At 38.6% G+C, this 18,062-nt stretch overlaps 1 protein-coding gene across 2 annotated transcripts in view; it reads right to left on the reverse strand.

The window, feature by feature from the left end:
* Positions 1-14,190: 14,190 nt before the first annotated feature.
* fstl5 (follistatin-like 5) overlaps positions 14,191-18,062 on the reverse strand; it is a 180,294-nt gene continuing 176,422 nt past the window's right edge. For both annotated transcript variants that reach the window (XM_039621131.1, XM_031757945.2), the window contains one exon: positions 14,191-16,586. In XM_039621131.1, the coding sequence (XP_039477065.1) occupies positions 15,884-16,586 (703 nt within the window). In that variant the 3' untranslated portion in view covers positions 14,191-15,883. The remainder of the gene's footprint in view (positions 16,587-18,062) is intronic.

The following is an 18,062-nucleotide window of genomic DNA, read 5'->3' on the forward strand; positions in this document are numbered from 1 at the left end:
CAGTTAGTAGAGCATGAAACCAATGAACTGTACAAAGGCAGAGACTTTACCCACCCCCTTCTCTTTTTCTGCCTTCCTGTCCAATCATCAACAGTTATTTCTAATAAAGACAAAAATGAATGAAAAATGGATGAAAAATGAATGAGGGGTGGGTGGGGGGATACAGCCACTGAAAATGGTTCCAACCATAGGCTGTATATTCCAACGAGTGTAGTCCCCTCCTGCTGACCACTAAAAAGAATGCAGATTTAAGCCACTTATGTGCTGGCTTAAATTTATAAACCCGGAAGCTACGTCCATCTTTGCGTCTGCTGTGTCAGATAAAAGTGCCTCAAAGAGAAGCTTCCTGTAGGTGACGCTGTTGTCAGGTCAAGGGCTGCATCGTTCCAAGGACTCGGCCGTGAAGAACACCATCCCACTTTGATGAGAACAATATTTTAACTAAATATATTCTGGATAAATCAAAGCATTATCAAGTTGTCTGTTGTTTCCTTTATTTGTCCTTCCCCCTGTCCTGTCCTGCAGGATAAACATCAGTGATTCACCACAAATTTCTTTTTGTGATTCTCTATATGCATCTGTTTTGTTTTGTGTTGGAGATACCTCTGCAAATACAAGAAACAAATATCTAGAAATTGTTTTAAATGATTCCACCAGTCCCTCAACTACAGAGAACAGATATCTGTTCTCCCCCTGTTCTGCTCTTCATCTCTAAGCTGCTGCTGGCTCCTCTTCCTAACACTGGCGAATTTGTCCATGGGTGAAAAGCCTCTGTCCCTTCACCTCTCAGCTCTCACCGGTGGGTTTCTCAGTCTCTCCTGACTCTGGACACTTGCAGAAGGAAATCCACCAGTGTGATTAACAACAAAAGCCGAAAAGTTTATCAAGTCTCTGTTAACAATCAGATGAAAACACAATTTGCTCTTAGAATCACCTGTATATATTTTTTATATTTTGATCAGAGGCAAAAATAAAATTAAAAAGGGGAAACGGAACATATAATCCTGCAGAAATGTTGGGCTTTACAACAAGGGCGACAGGCTGAGATTGTATGATATAAGCATGCCAAAAATTGTGCATTTACTGTATATCTTATTATTAGTTGCTAGCATGCGTGGGTAACTGGCCGAACAGTTACATTCTCTTCCACTAGAGGGCAGTACAACTACCTGCTCTAATTAAATGGGTTGCCAACTGCCAGTAAAACAGAAGAAGACAAGAAGAAATTACATAACAGTCATGTTTGGTGATGTGCCTGTGATTTTTCCAATGTGAAATATGTGTTGTGTCTCCTAAAGGTTGGGAAACACTTCTATACAGGATGAGAGCTCATGTAATTATGACTTTAGCACATGGTTAATTCACTCTGTTTCCTTATCATAGTTCACGTATAAAATGTTTGGTTTAGGTAAATACACTTAGGTTAAAAAGTGAACTGTCTGCTTCTTTTTTTTTTTTTTTTTTTTTTTTTTAAAACGTTTAAGACAAACAGGCCCAACTTTGACAGAAAACTAAACTAAATAGCCAACCAGCCAAAGTATGTTAAGTGGCGATATCACTAATGTCACATAACTTGGCTGAAAGTTAGGTAAATTTAACTTCAATATTCTTCGTTATGCTAACATTTGTTCCATTGGTTATTTGAGTGAGCTAAAACTCAGTGCTTACTTTTAAAAGTTTATCTCTGGACCGCTTCACTTCAACCATCCACCATTTTTTTCAAAAAAACGTCTTCAAGCTTAGGATTGGCAATGACTCCTGGAATAGGGTGGGTGTGAGATAACTTCACGTGTGTGCCATTCCTCAGTCCTCTCTTTTCAGTAACGAAGTAAACTTTCATTTTGCACTGATACCCATTACCTTTTAAAGGGCGCAAAATGCACCACAAAGACACCCACAAACAAAAAAATCAAGTAAAGATGAAAAAAATAAGCAGAAACATTAAAAGGTAGAGTGGCCATTTATGTTGTGAAGATACTTTTACTCACATTAAAGTTACCTGGATCACTAGAGTTTAAATATCAAAACACAAAGCACTGATGAGAACCTGCATGAGCTGCGAAACCCCAAATGGCCACAGCGGATATTAATATGTTAGCGTGTTGATCCAGAAGCATACGGCTGTATTTTTTTTTTATGTAATTAAAATAAAAACTGCCTTTGTAAGGTCAAAAGAAGCATCTCTTACTCTTAATCTTCTTATGAGTTTGATTCTAATTAACAAAGACAGAAACTGATTCTTCTAGAGGCACAAATTACCTGCTGCTCTGCTGTCAACAACTGCATCACATAAAAACATGTAAAAGCCAGGATTAATGCTCTGTGAGTAACATCCAGGTAAAATTAGACCATAACAAGTGAACCCGCAAAGGTTTCAGCTAACACGTCTGCCTTCAGTATACAAAGTGTCTCATTAACAACTCTGAGCAAACATGTGATCCAGAAAACCTCCATTCGCCAAAGTTGCTAGCATCATTTCAGCAAATTAAAAGTTATTTACAGTGTTTACTTTTATGATTTATGAAACCTGTATTTGTTAAAACTTGTTGTATAACTAAAACCAAGAAAAAAACACAGATTCATGTGACACTTGTACATCGCTACATTCCTGAAAAATATCTCCCCTCATGCAGCACTGTCTTTCCCCAGTAATGGTGATATATTCCTGTTGGCCAGCTGCCCAGAATATGAAGATGTTTACACCCAATTATGCCATTTCAAAACAAAGCCACACCGACTGAGACTTTTTATGCTTGTAATGGCTACTATTATTTTGGCTTATCATCCTCAACAGGTTAAGAAGGACTAACTTGTCCCAAAGTGAAGAGACACATCTTAATTTCTGTACAGGCTCTATATAAACAATAGAAGTGGACAGACTGTAGTGGATGTGGTGTTATAAGGAATATAGTAAAGTGGCTAATCCTAGGCCAGAACAATAAACCTGTTTAATTTTCTTTCAAAAACTCACTTGGAGTTTTAGGAGTTGCATCCTAAAAATATGTATAAACATGATAACAAGCAATACAACGCACTTGTCACTGCTTCTATGCTAAAAATACTCCTATCAGTTCATAGGTGTCACTGTTAATTAAGTGGAAACAGAAGAAAAACTCAACTGCAAAGTGAGATTTCTGACATTTTTCTCCACCAATTTGCTGTAAAAATGTGTGAAGTGTGAGTTTATAGATAACAAAAGAAAGGAAGAAAATCTGTTTGGTTTTTTTTCTTGTAGTTTTGCTGAAGTAACTTTAAATTCATGAGCCAGATTGCAGTGAAGGTCCTCGTTCAGTTCTGTAGTCTAGCTCTTCAGTTGAGAGGTTTGCATTATGGAGGAGTCCCTCTTGGCCTAAAAACCACAGGACGACTTCTTCTTTCTGTGCACTCAGATTTTCTCTCTGAACAGCTGGCTCTTTGGCTAAGAGCCGTTGAGCTGGCAAGAGCTGGATGATGTTTCCTCCTGGCAGTGATCGAGCTGCTCTCTAGAATTATTTCCCCCCCGTGCAGGATGCGTCTCGCTGTGTTTAGCAACCCAGGAGACGGGCATCACATCTGGTCATGCACTCAACAGCGACAGGCAGTGAGAGGTAAATTCTCCTAATGACGACTGGCTGGCCAACGGCCCGATCCACCAGGGCCTGGGTGTAAAGCTGGCATCCTGCTCTAGTAGAGAGAGAAATCCAAATATGGGGACCTATATGATTTGTGAAACATTGAACACATTTGGCGGGGTTCACTCGGTGCATGAATGGAAATGAGAAAGGATTGAGACTGAACATGCTGCTGCATGTTTCACTCTGCTAGTTGTTTTCTCCAAGGTCACACTCTGTGGTCTGAAAGCTGTTGTGTCCAGATGGACGGTAGGTCAGCTACATGATGGATACTAAATGTTCATATTGATTGATACAAGACAGCAGGGATTTAACTCAGGGCTGGTTCATACACTACAAGTATCTGCAAGGTTTTTAAGTGGAATAAAACTTAGAAATCAATAATTCTGTTGTTGCTGGATGTTCTAGTTTCTCTTTGGTCAAAGTTGTAGTAAATAATCATGCCTGCTACATTAGTGTTCTCCACAGGGTGTAAATCTGTGTCTGACAATGTTGGAAACTGGTAATTTCATTGGTTAATTTTCTGTGAACACTGAAATCACAATAATAATAATAGCTCATAAACCTCCTAAGTCTCATCTCTGGTTCAAGCTCTGTTGTTGTTACTACTTCTTCAGTGACAGAAGTGATAAAGGCAGAAATACAGAGATAGAATGTAATGAAGTACAAATACTTTGTTACTGTACTTAAGTAGAATTTTCAGGTATCTGTATTTTACCTGAGTGTTTATTTTTAACACAAATATCTACTGCTTACATCAAACTGGTTTGAGCCTAAAAAGCAACACATAAAAGGCAAACCTAATGGTGTATCAATCACCAAAGGTTATCATATCCAAAGACATTAAAGAGGTAACAGCATTTAATTTATGGATTATTTATAGTGTCATACGAGTTAAAGTGGCCCATTTTTTCATGGGTTTGTTTTGTTAATTTGTGATAAGTTGTGGTAGTGGCATTTCAGCCTTACAGAAGAGAAGAGAGCATAAAGGGAGTAACTTTTCTTGGTATCAGGAAATGTCAAATGCACTGTTTCTATCAGTTCATCAAATATCAGCAAACACACAAACTGTGTATGTGGCTAAAGGTCCAGCTGCTGTATTTCTCAGAGAGAGAAAAGAATGAGAACTAACTTCACTTGGAGATGGCAAAAGATAAGAAATTCAGTTGTGTGTACTCCATAAAGAGCAGTAAACCTCAGCAGCAGCAGGTCAGCTGATCACAGCTTGTACACAAAGAAAAAATCTACTGGTGCTCACAACAGAACTGATTACTTGAAAGTAGACCCTTCAATAATAAAACAGAGAAAACCCCAACAATCATATGACCCCTTATGAGCAAGTGGTTTGCAACAGTGGGAAGGAAAAACTCAGCTTTAACAGGAAGAAACCTCCAGCAGAACCAGGCTTAGGGAGCGGCAGCCATCTTTTGTCTTCAAAAGAGTTTACTTTCTTAGTTTGAGTACATTTCAGAGCCGGTACGTTTTCACTTTTACTTGAGTAAAGAAGTTTAATCAATACTTCAACTTTTACCAGATAATTTTTAGCACAGGTACCTATATTATATATAGGTACCTGTGCTGTATAGGCATCTATGCTAAATATTTAAACCAAAATCCGTATATCCGTATATTATCACATCTCACTTAGGAGTAGAAAGAAACCTCTAAGCTGGACAGAAAATCAAATTTGATTTATATTGTTATATATATTAACATCACCGATATTAAAATATAGACAATTCTGATAAGTTTTTTTTTCTTTTAGTATTCCTCAGCCCTAAATCTTAAGTGCCATTTCAATTAATGGCCTCAAAAAATGTTTTATCTTCCTTAAATTAGGGAATAATTAAAGACAGCAGCAATGACAATAAGTGTGTATTTTCCAAAAACCGATAAGAAACCAAAAATTAACTTAATGTGTTTTTCATTTGTAATAAATATGTTTTTTCTTTTTTTTTACTCTCACATTGTTTGCAATAACAATAATTTAAAAAAAAAAAAAGATTAGATAATAAAAAATGATGATTAGCCTTACCAGCAATATCCTCTGTTGCTGAATGAACAAAGAGTTGCCATCTGGGAAACTTAGATTTTCTGTTGAGGAAGTTCAAACATCAAAGACTTTGCCTAAAAACATCCAAACAAATACACCCAAAGAGATTGTTAGCAGTGTACCAACATATAGACAGCTAACACATATCAACCTCATTTCCTGCAAACATCTCAGCTGGATATCACTGAGTGTGTTATAAAACTGCTGTAGTCAGAAGTGTGCTGTCATGAGATACAGAAGCACAATGAGCGCTTTGAATATACTCCAGAGTTTGCTTGCAGTAATGTGATGGTCATTTCATGCCTTTTTGGGGCTCACAGATACACACTCCTTTATCACTGTGAATAGTTTGAAGAAATTTGTTTGGAGAAGTGCAGGGGCTGACTTGCTCTGTATGACAGTTCCGTTCAAAGATTCCTTGTTCAAAGAAGTTGGGACTGATCTTTGGAAACAGGAAATAACAGTCTTTTAATCTGAGATAGTTATATTCCTTAAATGTCTGTGAGCCTGTCTGATGTACAGAAACAGTATGGAGACGAACTTCTGACTCAGAATAGATTTTGGTAATCAAAGTTGCTTCGTCATGAGAGTTTTACTTTTAAAAAACATAGTTGTGTGAGAGAGAGAGACCCAATACAATATTATCATTATACTTAGCTCACAAAGTGATATCATTGCAGCTTTAAACATTTTGCAATCTTCCAACTGGTAAACTTGTCAAAACTGAATATGTCTAAGATCTTTTTTTTTTTTGCTATTTTTTTGCTACAAATGGAACGACTTACCAACCCTGTGAATAAAGCCTGTCAGCAATATTGCATCCACATGATAAAATGAAATGCTCGTATTAAAGTAAAAGTGTAGATTACTTTACTATTAAAGTATTTTGAATGTGGGACAGCAGTCGCCAGTTTTCTGTGATATAATGAGCTCTTTTGGTCTAATAATAATGTGATAGTGAAAATGTCGAAAAGTTGATGCAACCCTTTATGCTGTACTCAGACTTTCCTCAATTATTCTTCCCTTCTACAGTACACAGAGAGAAATCTTTAAAGGTGATAGATTTGCTGAAGTGTGATGTAGTTTTTCCAAGTTCAGCGTTTCCAGTGTTGGTGAGCTTTTCATTTGAGCAGACTTAGTGTTAGCTTAATCGTCCTTAGCTGATGTTAATTGGAATGATAACCCATGAGATGAGCTTTCATATTGGTTGTATTCTCAGAATATTTTCCTTTTATACAACATTTCTTGCAAATCCCATGTGTCATATTTATTTCCTTTGTCGTATCCATCGTAAAATAAATAAATCCCAAATAAGTCCATATAAGTGATTTACACAAAGACAGTGCTTTTTGTTCTCCAATCCCTCCATGTTTGTTTTACCCACTTCCTCCCGATACTGACTGTTAGCTCTGCTATTTTACTGGAACCTGTTCCACTATTATTCATCCTCCACCTTGGTCAGCTCAAATGACTGCACAGTTGTGGAAAACATGTGGCATGCCAGCTTTAGCTAGTGCAGTTTACTTGATGATGCCGTTTTTGTCTTTGCCTGTTTATCCTTTTTTGTACATTACCAGCTAACCTCACTGCATCTGACACATTTTATCAATCTAATGTTTGTTAGTAACTTGTTCCACTATTTTGGTTGTTTATTGATGTTCATCACACAGCTAGTAGGTGCATTAGCACCACCTTCAGGCTGTAGTGGTGCATTACATACTACCAAATGGCAAAAGCGCAGAATAGTTGTTTCTGGGCAAATAAATAAATAAATAAAAACAAAATAAAAACAAAATGTTGCATAAATTAGCCTTTTTTTGAATAGTTTAATGACTATCTGAATGTTCAAAAATCATGCCTATCCCTGATTATATTGTAGTAAGCTAACAATATGTTGCAGCAAGTCACAGTAACAGCTGTCTCCCCCCCTCTGTCAGCCTTGGTGCTGGTTTAATACCTTGTTTTCAACATGGGTCCATTTTAGTGACTAGATAATAACCTTTTTTGATGGTTGAAGACTTTCAGTTGGGGAAATATTGGATCAGAGTATACGATTCTAGATGATTTATTATCATTATGTAACACATGACTGCACAACAAAATTGTAGAAGCAGTCCTTTTATGCAACTCAGAAACAACAAAAAATGAAGAAATGATTTAGTCATTTAAAAAAATCAGTTTTTCATGTTAAGTGCAGAGGTTCCATTGTCTTACAGCCTGAGGAAAGAACCTGCTGTGAAGTCTTGTGGGATGACAGCAGATACGTCTGCTTGTCAGACAGCAGCAGGGTGAACAGGGGTGTTGCTTTTTTGTTTTTGTTTTTTTACAGGTGCTTTAGGCCCTGCCGCCTCACTGGTATCTCAAAAGATTGTTGCTGGTGATATTCTGGGAGATTCTGATCACCAGCTGCAGAGCCTTCTTCTGGGGTGTATATGTCCAATATCAGTTGATATTTTCAGTCAGAATACAGTGTAGTAGAAGTTAACAAGAACTAAAGTTTGAAGCCTATTGCATTAATGTTTTGGCCTCCTTTTATTTTATTTATTTGTTTATTTACTTTGTTTGAGAAATGATTAGTAAACCGACATCTATAAACTGACAAATAAAGGTACCTGCTACATGGCAGCAACAACCGCTAAAGTCAAGCTAAGTCTAAGCTCAGTTATGGCACCTCTTGTCAATCTTTTGGGTTCTGATCATTTGCTGTTAATGTAAATGCACAAAAGGACCAGCCAATTACTCCCAGTATATATGGCTGCAGCACACAGACATCTGCTATCTGCTAATTAGTGCAAGAAATATGCTCTAAAACATTATTTCAGCGGCTGATGTTTTGTGTTTTAACATCAGATTGTATAGGGATTGAATCCTTTGGAGCCAGCCTCAAGTGGTCATTAGTGCAACTGCAATTTGACATGTCAGTGGCCGCTAGGCTGTCTTTACTACGGTGGAGATGTTTGATGATCATGACAAGTATCAAAGACAAAGAATCTGATTAAGCACACACCAAATCTCTCATTTTTTAACTACTTTATATCAGAAGGTTTCAGTTTTATTTTATGGTTGAGGTGATGCAGTTAGAATAAGCTAGGAGAAACCTACCATGCTTGTCCATTTGAGAGCTAGCAGTGCTGATACTTTTACTCACCAATATGACAAATATGTGTCAGAAAAGATGCAGAAACTGTTGAGGAATCCTGAGTTTGACTTTGGAGCCTTTTGCTGCTAGTTTTTTCTTTTCGGTTCGACCTTGAGGAGCTCTCCCTCTGCTGCCTTTTCACAGCACACTGAACAGCAAAAGGACAGACAAGGTGCATGTTAAGTGAAGGTGGTGGCTCCTGTCATAGTCGACCTGGGTGCTATCAGGACGGGATCAGTCGTCTGTGTCTGGATGACAGAACTGCCTGCGTCCCCATCACTGCAGAGTGTCCACAGGCGTATTTTGGCCTTGGTGTCATGACAGCCAGCTCAGCATGACAATAGGACAACTAAAGGGGACAAGCCGTCTGCTGTCAGCAGTTAAAACCAAATCCTGGGCTCCTGCCATCAACATATGTCCAAAATCTGAACTAGTAAAACTTCACCTCGACGCTGATATCAATTTATTTAAACAATGCTGAACTGATTATACAAATATTCAACATCTCCTGTCAAAATTAGACATTTGGCAAAGATTTAGGAAATGACCTTTAAAAAGTTTTGCTATTTGCAGACTGGTGTGCAGATCCTCGAACTCCCCGAAGGACTGCTGAACATTGGCTTAAGGAGCAAAAACCCTAAAACTCCCATCTGTTAAAAAGAGACGAGATGTCCTGATGAATTACAAGAATCAGAATCAGAATACTTTAATAATTCATAAGGAAATTATGTACGAGGAGACAATATTTGGTTAATTTCCTAAGGAATATTATGGACATTAAAATGGAATATTAACAAAGCAGTTTTGCTAAATGTTGCAAACTGGCATTATAAGCAGGACAATATAAACATGTTGACCTGAAAAAGTGCTGCTTTCAAACCACTCCAGAGATTTGATTGTTGCTGCTTCTCCAGTGTGGAATCTAGAAATTTGCATCTTGTAGACTGAACAACCATTTTTTTAGCAATAAAAAAAAATTATAATAAATTGTTTGCCTTAATTTAAGCAGTCAACAAATTCCAAAATAAGCATTGACCCTGATGGCCAACCATTCTGTAGGCCCAGCCTGTGTGACTGGGGTGGAAGTGTTTTATAGTGGAAATACTGGATGTTAGTTCATTGGGTTCTGCAACATCTCTGACCACACTGTGATCATCACATCATATAAGAAAACATGCAGGCACATTTCTTATTTCTAAAATAGACCATAAAAAATGATATAACCCAATAGATCCTCACAATCATCACTTGCACCTTAAATCCACGTCGCAGTACTCCAGGTTTATCTTTCTGCTGGGAAGACAGCAGGGAGCCAGTGTTTACTAAGCTAGTAAATAGACACACAGAACATGTGATGAGTGAAAGACCAGTTTTTTATGAACTTAGCCTAAATACACACGTAACCTGTTATAAACTGTAAATCTGGCTTTGATAACAGCCCATCCAGATCTGTTGTTGTACAGTGTTTGCGCTATTTGTGTGGATTTGTTGGACTGCATGTATTTTGTGTGTGGTCAAAGTGCTACATTCATCCAGTTGTTCAGTGTGTACATTGTGCGATCACTAAACTTTAGCATTAGTGTGAGGCACTAAGTGGAAATCTTATCAGCCTAAACTTTGTGTTCAGTTTAAAATAAAAGCACACAAACTTGCCGAACACGGTAGACTCTTATTGTACCCCTGTCACTATTCAAAGCTATCATCCCAGCCTTGAGAATTTTTTTTCTGCTCATTTTCTGCAACCCCACAGAAGAGAAATGTGTAATTTATTCAAAGTCCATGTTTGCTATAGTAATTAAATTCCTTCTTATGTTTACATTGAGCTTATTTCACCACTGTGACTAGTTAATTTAGCATTTGGGGAAGGCTTCTTTGTCTGAGAGAAAATCCATTTTCTAGCTCCTACCATTCACCGCCACACACAAGTATGCTGATTATTCCGGAGGCACAGAGTGGGAGCGCGGGCAGGAGAATGCAGGATGAGGACCTACAACTGGCACAAGGTGCAAGCACCACCAGTGGCCTCAATCAGTCATGAGGTGCCTCAGCACGAATGGAGCAGAGAGGTTGTTGTGCTGGCAGCCCCCGGCAGCATGATTAAGGAGCCAGCGGTGTGATTACGCTGCTCGCCTTATGAATGGAGTAATAGAGGGAGGCATAGTCTGGTGCTAAATTCTCCTGATGGAGGTGAGACATGAGTATGCGGTGGGGAGGAGTCCGAGGCCCTCCCATGTGACCGAGAGAAGATAAAAGACTGACAATAGATAATTAAGGAACTGCCAGGACCTCTTTTCTATTCACATGGCTGTATTATTAAAGGGGATTCAGTCAGGAAGAATATTAATATAAACTACAGCCCGTGTGACTCAGATGAATATAAATTGGGGCCGGTGTGTGGAGCAATGCATTAGGGAGTGTTTATCAGGAGCGCAGGGGAGCACGGCGATCATGAGAATGGGCTCCACACTTTGCCAATGAAGCTGTGTTGAGCTCCGGTGAATTAACAAACGCATGTAATCAGCAACAAAGGTTCTTTTGAGCGGTTTGCATGTTCACATATTTAAATCGCTGCTGCAGAAAAAAGTCACACAGCTGCAGTTTTTTGCGTATTAGTCTCCTGTTCATTCAAGCTTCATCACTTTTAATGATTCAAAAAAAAGAAAGGAAAAAAGTTTAAATCCCCAGGTGAGTAAATGTATTTTTCAAGCTACATAGTACTATAGAACATTAGGCAGAAAAGCATTTCATTCGTTAAGAATCAATATAATCAATTCATCACAGAGTAAATATATTTCAGGCAGTGAAAAGGTGAGACTTTTCTGTGTCGTAGTTGTGGTTGAATGTGGTAAGTTTTTCATATCTGTGGACAAAAAAGGCTTATCTGCTGTAGGGGTTGTTGAGATGGAAGTACCTCTCCACATGGATTTCACAGATAAGTATTCAACCTTATGCAATTTGGAGGATCCTTTTATCCAAAACATCCGACTGAACCTGCAGCTGTATACATTTTAAAGATGAATAAGCCCTGAGAGAAAAATATGACAGTGCCAGAAAACATTACCTGTGCTAAAACATGAATATACTGGCTATAGTACTTTTTTTTTTCTTCCATAACACATATCAGTGGGAAGAAAATTTCAATGATGAACCACTGAAAAAGTCAAAGATATGACTTTAATAAAAACAAAAGTCTTAATGTTTTCTTCATCTTCCTTTGAAGATGACAGGTTCCAAATTAGAGTTTAGATTTGCATCCAAAAATTTCAGTTTTTCCCCCTTTCATTAATCAAATAGTTATATGCCTCCAGATATGTCCATCACAATCTCCTAAAGGCCAAGATGACTTCTTCAAATGAGCCATTTTGTCCATCCAACAATCCAAACATCCAAAAATTAATTTAATCTTTGTTTGATAGATTTCTGTGTTTTCAAAAACCATGACCTTCATGATGAGCCTCATTTAACCCAAGTTTCTCTTTGCAGGAAACCCCCACAGATTACTCAGGCAGTTTTGCCGATGTGGTGGTGTTTAAAAAAAAAATCAGGAAAAGCCATGCCTGTCTTTCTTATACATCAGAACACCATAACTTGCATAAGAATAGTTTGCCTCATCAGTGTTGATGAAGATTCACTCTGTTCTTGGGGACTTGGCGAAGTTTTATTTTCATTAAATGTCTTCTGCCTGCAGCACACTTTAAATGGCAGTATTTTTACCTTCACAGGTAGGTGATTCCCAAATGAAAAGCTGGCAAAATGTGACTTTATATGATTTTATAGATTAAGTTATAAAATCACCTGATACAAAATGAGCTCTAACTGGATCAACTTAAGCCTGTTAATGCATGTAGAATAATAATCCACTAATGTACATACAGTATGTAGTAAACACAAATACAAAATTGTCAATAATACGTGATTTAAAAAAAAATACTAAAATAGATTTTAATGCCATTTTGAACAATTTTGAACATACTTACCCTATTAATCCATTGTTATTTGCTTATCCAAAGTCAGGTAAGGGTGGCAATAGGCTAAGTAGGTTTTTCCAAATGTCCTTCTCCCCAGCCATACTTTCCAGTTCCTCCTGGGGGATCCCGGGGCGTTTAAAGACCAGACGAGATATATAATCTCTCCAGTGGGTTCTAGGTCTACCCCAGGGTCTCCTCCCAGTTCAGTGTGCATGGAAAACCTCCAAAGGAAAGTGTCCAGAAGGCATCCTAAGCAGATGCAGAAGTACCTCAGTGAACATAGGTGAGGGTTGGGGTGCAGATTGACTCGTAAAATGAAAACTTTCCTTTGAGCTCAGCTCTCTTCTTACCACGACAGTCTGGTACGATGGCCACATTGCTGCTGACGCCTCATCAATCCACTAGTCCAACTCACACCCCACCTGCTCATCACTTGTTAATAAGATAATTGAAGTCCCCTGCTTGAAGCAGCCTCTTTCCAGCAGAGAACCATGGCCTCAGGCACTTGGAGGCACTGTCTTTCTTGTACAAATAATTTTTTTTAAGTAAACGAGTACTTGAAAAGCAAATATTGGTGCTATATCACTAAAATACACAAAGAATATACTTTCTTTACCTTCAGTTAGTCAAATACATGCCACATTTTACCTGAGAGCCAAGATGCAGTCACACAGAGACCTGTTGGCAACCACTGCTCACTAGAAGACAGGGGTTGCAATTGCAATTCTTTCTAGCTGTAAGTGTCACATTCACTCGCAGTATTCATGGAAGATGTTAACTTGTCTGCAAAGACTGTTGATTCTCAAAGTAAAAGTCATGCATTTTCAATTGTGATGTTTTTTCCCCCTCAGATTATGGTTTGGGTTGCACTTTTTCAAGTTTCACTACTTCTCAGTAAGCAGCAGGCGAGTGTTTGCAGATAAATCGGTGTCTTCCATGCACACTATGGGCAACTGTGGTAATCTGTTAGTGACCAAAGCAATCACAAGGAGGTTTTTGGTGCAGGACGCTCTTGGTGACTGATTTCAGCTGACACAGCCAGTAACCTCCAGCAATCATTCACAAACCATCGGGGAATACACATTGTTCCCCAGCAAGCTTAGGGAAGCTGATTGGTCTCTGTGTGACTGAGGCCTGCAATAACAAAAATACACACGCACTTTTGCATGAAACTAGTAAGTCTTAATTTATGTATTTTTTTTTTCTCTGCTTCTTACAGTTATCTTAAGCATTCTTTGCTGCAAGATAAATGCACCCAAAGGGAAAACAGACTTGTGACCTTGTTCTTGTTGCAGAATAAATAACGGTCAGCTTGGCTCCTAAAGGAGCCTTTATTCCATAGCTGTAAAGCGGCCTCTATAGAAGGTCACTTTAACAACAAAAAGACACAATGATACACTTGGTTCATGATATATTTTTTATTGTTGGGTAAAATGACAAGCGTGTTTTCTCTATATAAATAACAATCACATGAAAGAACATACGAGACATGGCTATATGGAGGTGGAAGCAGTGTTTGTGATCACAATGTGCTGCTTGGGTACAGGATGTCCATAATGATAGCTGTGTGTTTTGTTTTTCATTCTTAAAAAGGAGTGTGCTGATTTTCTGAAATGAACAGAACCTGGCAGAATCTGTACACTGATGAGAAACTAATGGACTCACAGCCAGCCGCTATGTACAGGACAGAGAGAAAGGTCAGAGGTCGTCATCAGCAGAGTCGGGGTTTAAAACAGGAAAATTTAAATCAAAGTATATACGCTTAACTGGAAAGACAGAATGACTATATATAATCTGTACACATCAAAAGTTCATACTAAATTTGAGATACAGTTGCCCATTGTGATTCAGAGTCATAGAGTGCTAGGGTGAAAATGCATAGAAATGTGTCCAGCTAGGAAACTGTTTCATTGACTACTGCAGGAGCATTTAGAAAGAGCTGCTTCTCATGCTCAAAGACCCTCTACACGGCACAACCACATCTACCCCAGTCCCCAGTGTGCTAGTTCATCATTACTTCACATTAAAACATCCACTTGAAACACGCTGTCAAACAGAGCAGACTACGCATGTGCTCCACATTCAGCTACACTCTAAGATGCTTTTCTTTTATTTGGTCCAGGGATATTAAAATTATGACAGAATTTTCTTCACACACGAGTGCTCTATTGACTCTTAGCTAAGGAACATTTTTGAAATATTTTAAATTTCATAATGTGTAAAGCTGGCAATATTTACCTAACATCACCGCTGACTTTCATTTTTCTGCTTTGGACTATAAATGAAAAGAAGAGGAAAAAAAAAAACTATAACATTCAAAACCTTCCAAAGCTGGTTATAATTTCGGATCAAAGGTTACAGAGCACACAACCATAATGAACCACTCAGTCTCCACTTCAAACAGGATGGGATCACAGCAAGGGCTCGTTTTAATTAGACAGACTTGGCTGCATTCGATGGACGAGAGCTGTAGATTTGTGAGGAACCACTCACACTCACCATGAATGAAGGGGTCAAAGAAAGAGGTGTTAGTCTGCAGTCACACTGGGAATAATTATGCTAATTCCTCTGATGGAGGGGAATTTTCCTTGAAGGCACAGGAAAAAAGTTGGGAATGGGAAAATTATAAGATTTAATCTGGGTGTATACAATATATATGTATATATGCGTTTCTGCCGATTCACTTTAGTTTGTTTTTGTTAAGAGATTATCTACAGCATTCCCACACACTGAATACAACCGAATAATAATGCAAAGTTGCACATATTTATGATTTCATACCAATTTTTCTGAAAAAAATGTTACTAGCAAGCAACTTTGATGTAGAGGCAAACCACCAGGTGAAAACAAAACAAACAAACTTGGCTTCAAGACAATATCAATCAATTATGCCCTCACATATTTGTTCTTTTTTTAGCATTTTTTTATTTATTTATTTATTTTTTTCATTTTCGGATGACAGTCCTTCATCCGTTGGACTTTCAAGTCAATTTGGTTTCTGAATCTGTGGTTTTCATTATCGGACTCCCACAAAACTAAAGAATCTGCAACAGAATTCAGTGCATTAGTACCTTTGAAAGGAAAAAGCTCACTGGGTCTCATCGTCATGACCCTAAGACTCTCCCACCCACACCACCACGTTGCCTTTGAGGACATCGGTGATCTCACAGTTGAGCTTGTTGAGCCGTCCATCCAGGATGAAGAGGGACTCTCTGGACGGTGTCATGAGGTACTGTCCGAACAGTCCGCTGCCCGCCATGATCCTGTTCTTGCTGCTCCATGGCCACTCAAATGACTTGGTGGGCTCCTTCAAGCTCTTGATCATCTTGACTTTGCCGGTGCTCAGCTCCACAAACAGAGCGTCAGTTTGACGGCCGGAGCTGCCGAAAACGTTATACTGGTGGACCTCGGTGAAGGAGCGCTGGAAGGCCAGATCAGATAGGTGCAAGTTGGTGTGGATATCGAAGGGTTCCTGGATTTGCCCTCGCTCTGAGATCGTCTGGATTCTCATCAAGCCATCACTGTCATCGACAGTGACCAAGTAGTGGCCGTCTGGAGACACGTAGGGAGTGCCAGTGATGTCACGGTTTTGTCCAATTACGCTGTCTGTCACGCTGTCTAAGATGAGCTGAGGCTGCGTGGCACCGGTAGAGTCTGGCCTGCAGTTAACAAAGTAATAGCCACCCAGATGGGTGTAGGCTACAGACTTGGGGATGCAGTTGTACTCCCATAAACTGATGTTTTTCACGTATGAAGTCGTCTCCAGGTCAATCTTGTGTAGGACAGGCTCATTTCGATGAAGGATGAGGCCAAATCTGCAGGGAATTTAAAGAGAAAAACAAAGAAAAGATTTAATCAATATCACATTTTTCTTCTGAAATCCAAATTAAGAATCAAGAAACTGCCAACCCAGTTGACTGGTTGAATACTTTGTACAAAAGTAGTGTCAGAATATATCCAAAACATTTCGGTTTACCTGAGCATGACTTTAGCGATACTTTTTTCTCATTTAAGACCGTCCAAGCAGTAATGCACAACTGCCCAAATCTGCAGTTTGTTTAATAAACTCTTGAGGCTTCCTTCGAGATCAAATCAATCCCCATAGACCCCCGTGTTAAAATAAAACACAAATGTAGAAGCAAGTTTAAATGTTGTATATTATTTCTATATACAGTTTCTGATGCATAAACTCCAAATAATGCACAATGTATTCCCTATAATCCCCATCCAGCAAACATCTCGGCTATCTGACAAAATGCCCTAACTCAGCACATCCACACATTGCTGAGAATGAGATTTAGCGAGTCAGCCAGCGAAATTTGCCTCCTTAGTGATGCTGCAACTTTTTCATTTTTAGCCTTTGTAGATTGTAATTGGTCAATGCTTTCCTTTAAACCAAGTGGAGTGAGTACCTGGAGAAAACTCACTCAAGCACAGGCAGAATATGCAAACTCCACAAAAAAGAGCTCAGCTGTCAGTCAATCCAAATCTAGGACCTTTTTACTGTACGGCATGAGTGCTAGCCACTGCAACACTGTGTTGCTAAGATTAGAAGATCATCAGGTACCGTTGTAGTTCTGACCGCCGGTGGCATTTCTCCCATGACCTGCTTGGAACCAATCGAAAGGCACCACCAGGAGTTGAGGCTGCAGATTAATTTGACTTAATATAGGAAACCTCACTCTGCCCGGACATTGAAATCGGATTGAGAGCCTGATAGCACTTTCTTGATTTTGTGGTTGGTGGCACATGACTATTATTGGTTAGTGGACCAATTAAACATGCAAGAAACTGATTTTAATCTATAAGTTTATAGATATAGGAAGATTTAGGGGGAAAAAAGTAAATAAATGTTGGGTTTAACTTGGTTTTCAAATGAAAACCAGGTCGCAAAAGGTATTTCAATGGAAACTCTTGTCATTCCGACATCCCCATATAAATAAACATACAGTCTCCTCAGTCTTGTTGTGTTGACAAATTTGACCAAAAGTGCACAAAAACAGTACATTAGACCTTGGAGGGTTTTTTTTAAACGCCTTTTCGTTGGATTGCTGCACAACTTTAGTCTAGTGAAACAAAATTCTAGAGTTTTACCTTTAACTCTAGCACTCATACTATTAGATAAAATATCTCAAACACTGCTGATGAAATTTGAAGTATATATTCATCTCTCCCCCAAGTTAGTTATAAGAATCTTGATGATTCTTAGTTTTTCCATCCTACACCATCATCCAATTGCATTTTTAATTTTTTGTTTTATGACCAACTAGATCATCCCATCAGCTGCAGCT

Source organism: Oreochromis aureus, linkage group 2 (assembly GCF_013358895.1).
Source record: "Oreochromis aureus strain Israel breed Guangdong linkage group 2, ZZ_aureus, whole genome shotgun sequence".
Classification (NCBI taxonomy): Eukaryota; Metazoa; Chordata; class Actinopteri; order Cichliformes; family Cichlidae; genus Oreochromis; species Oreochromis aureus.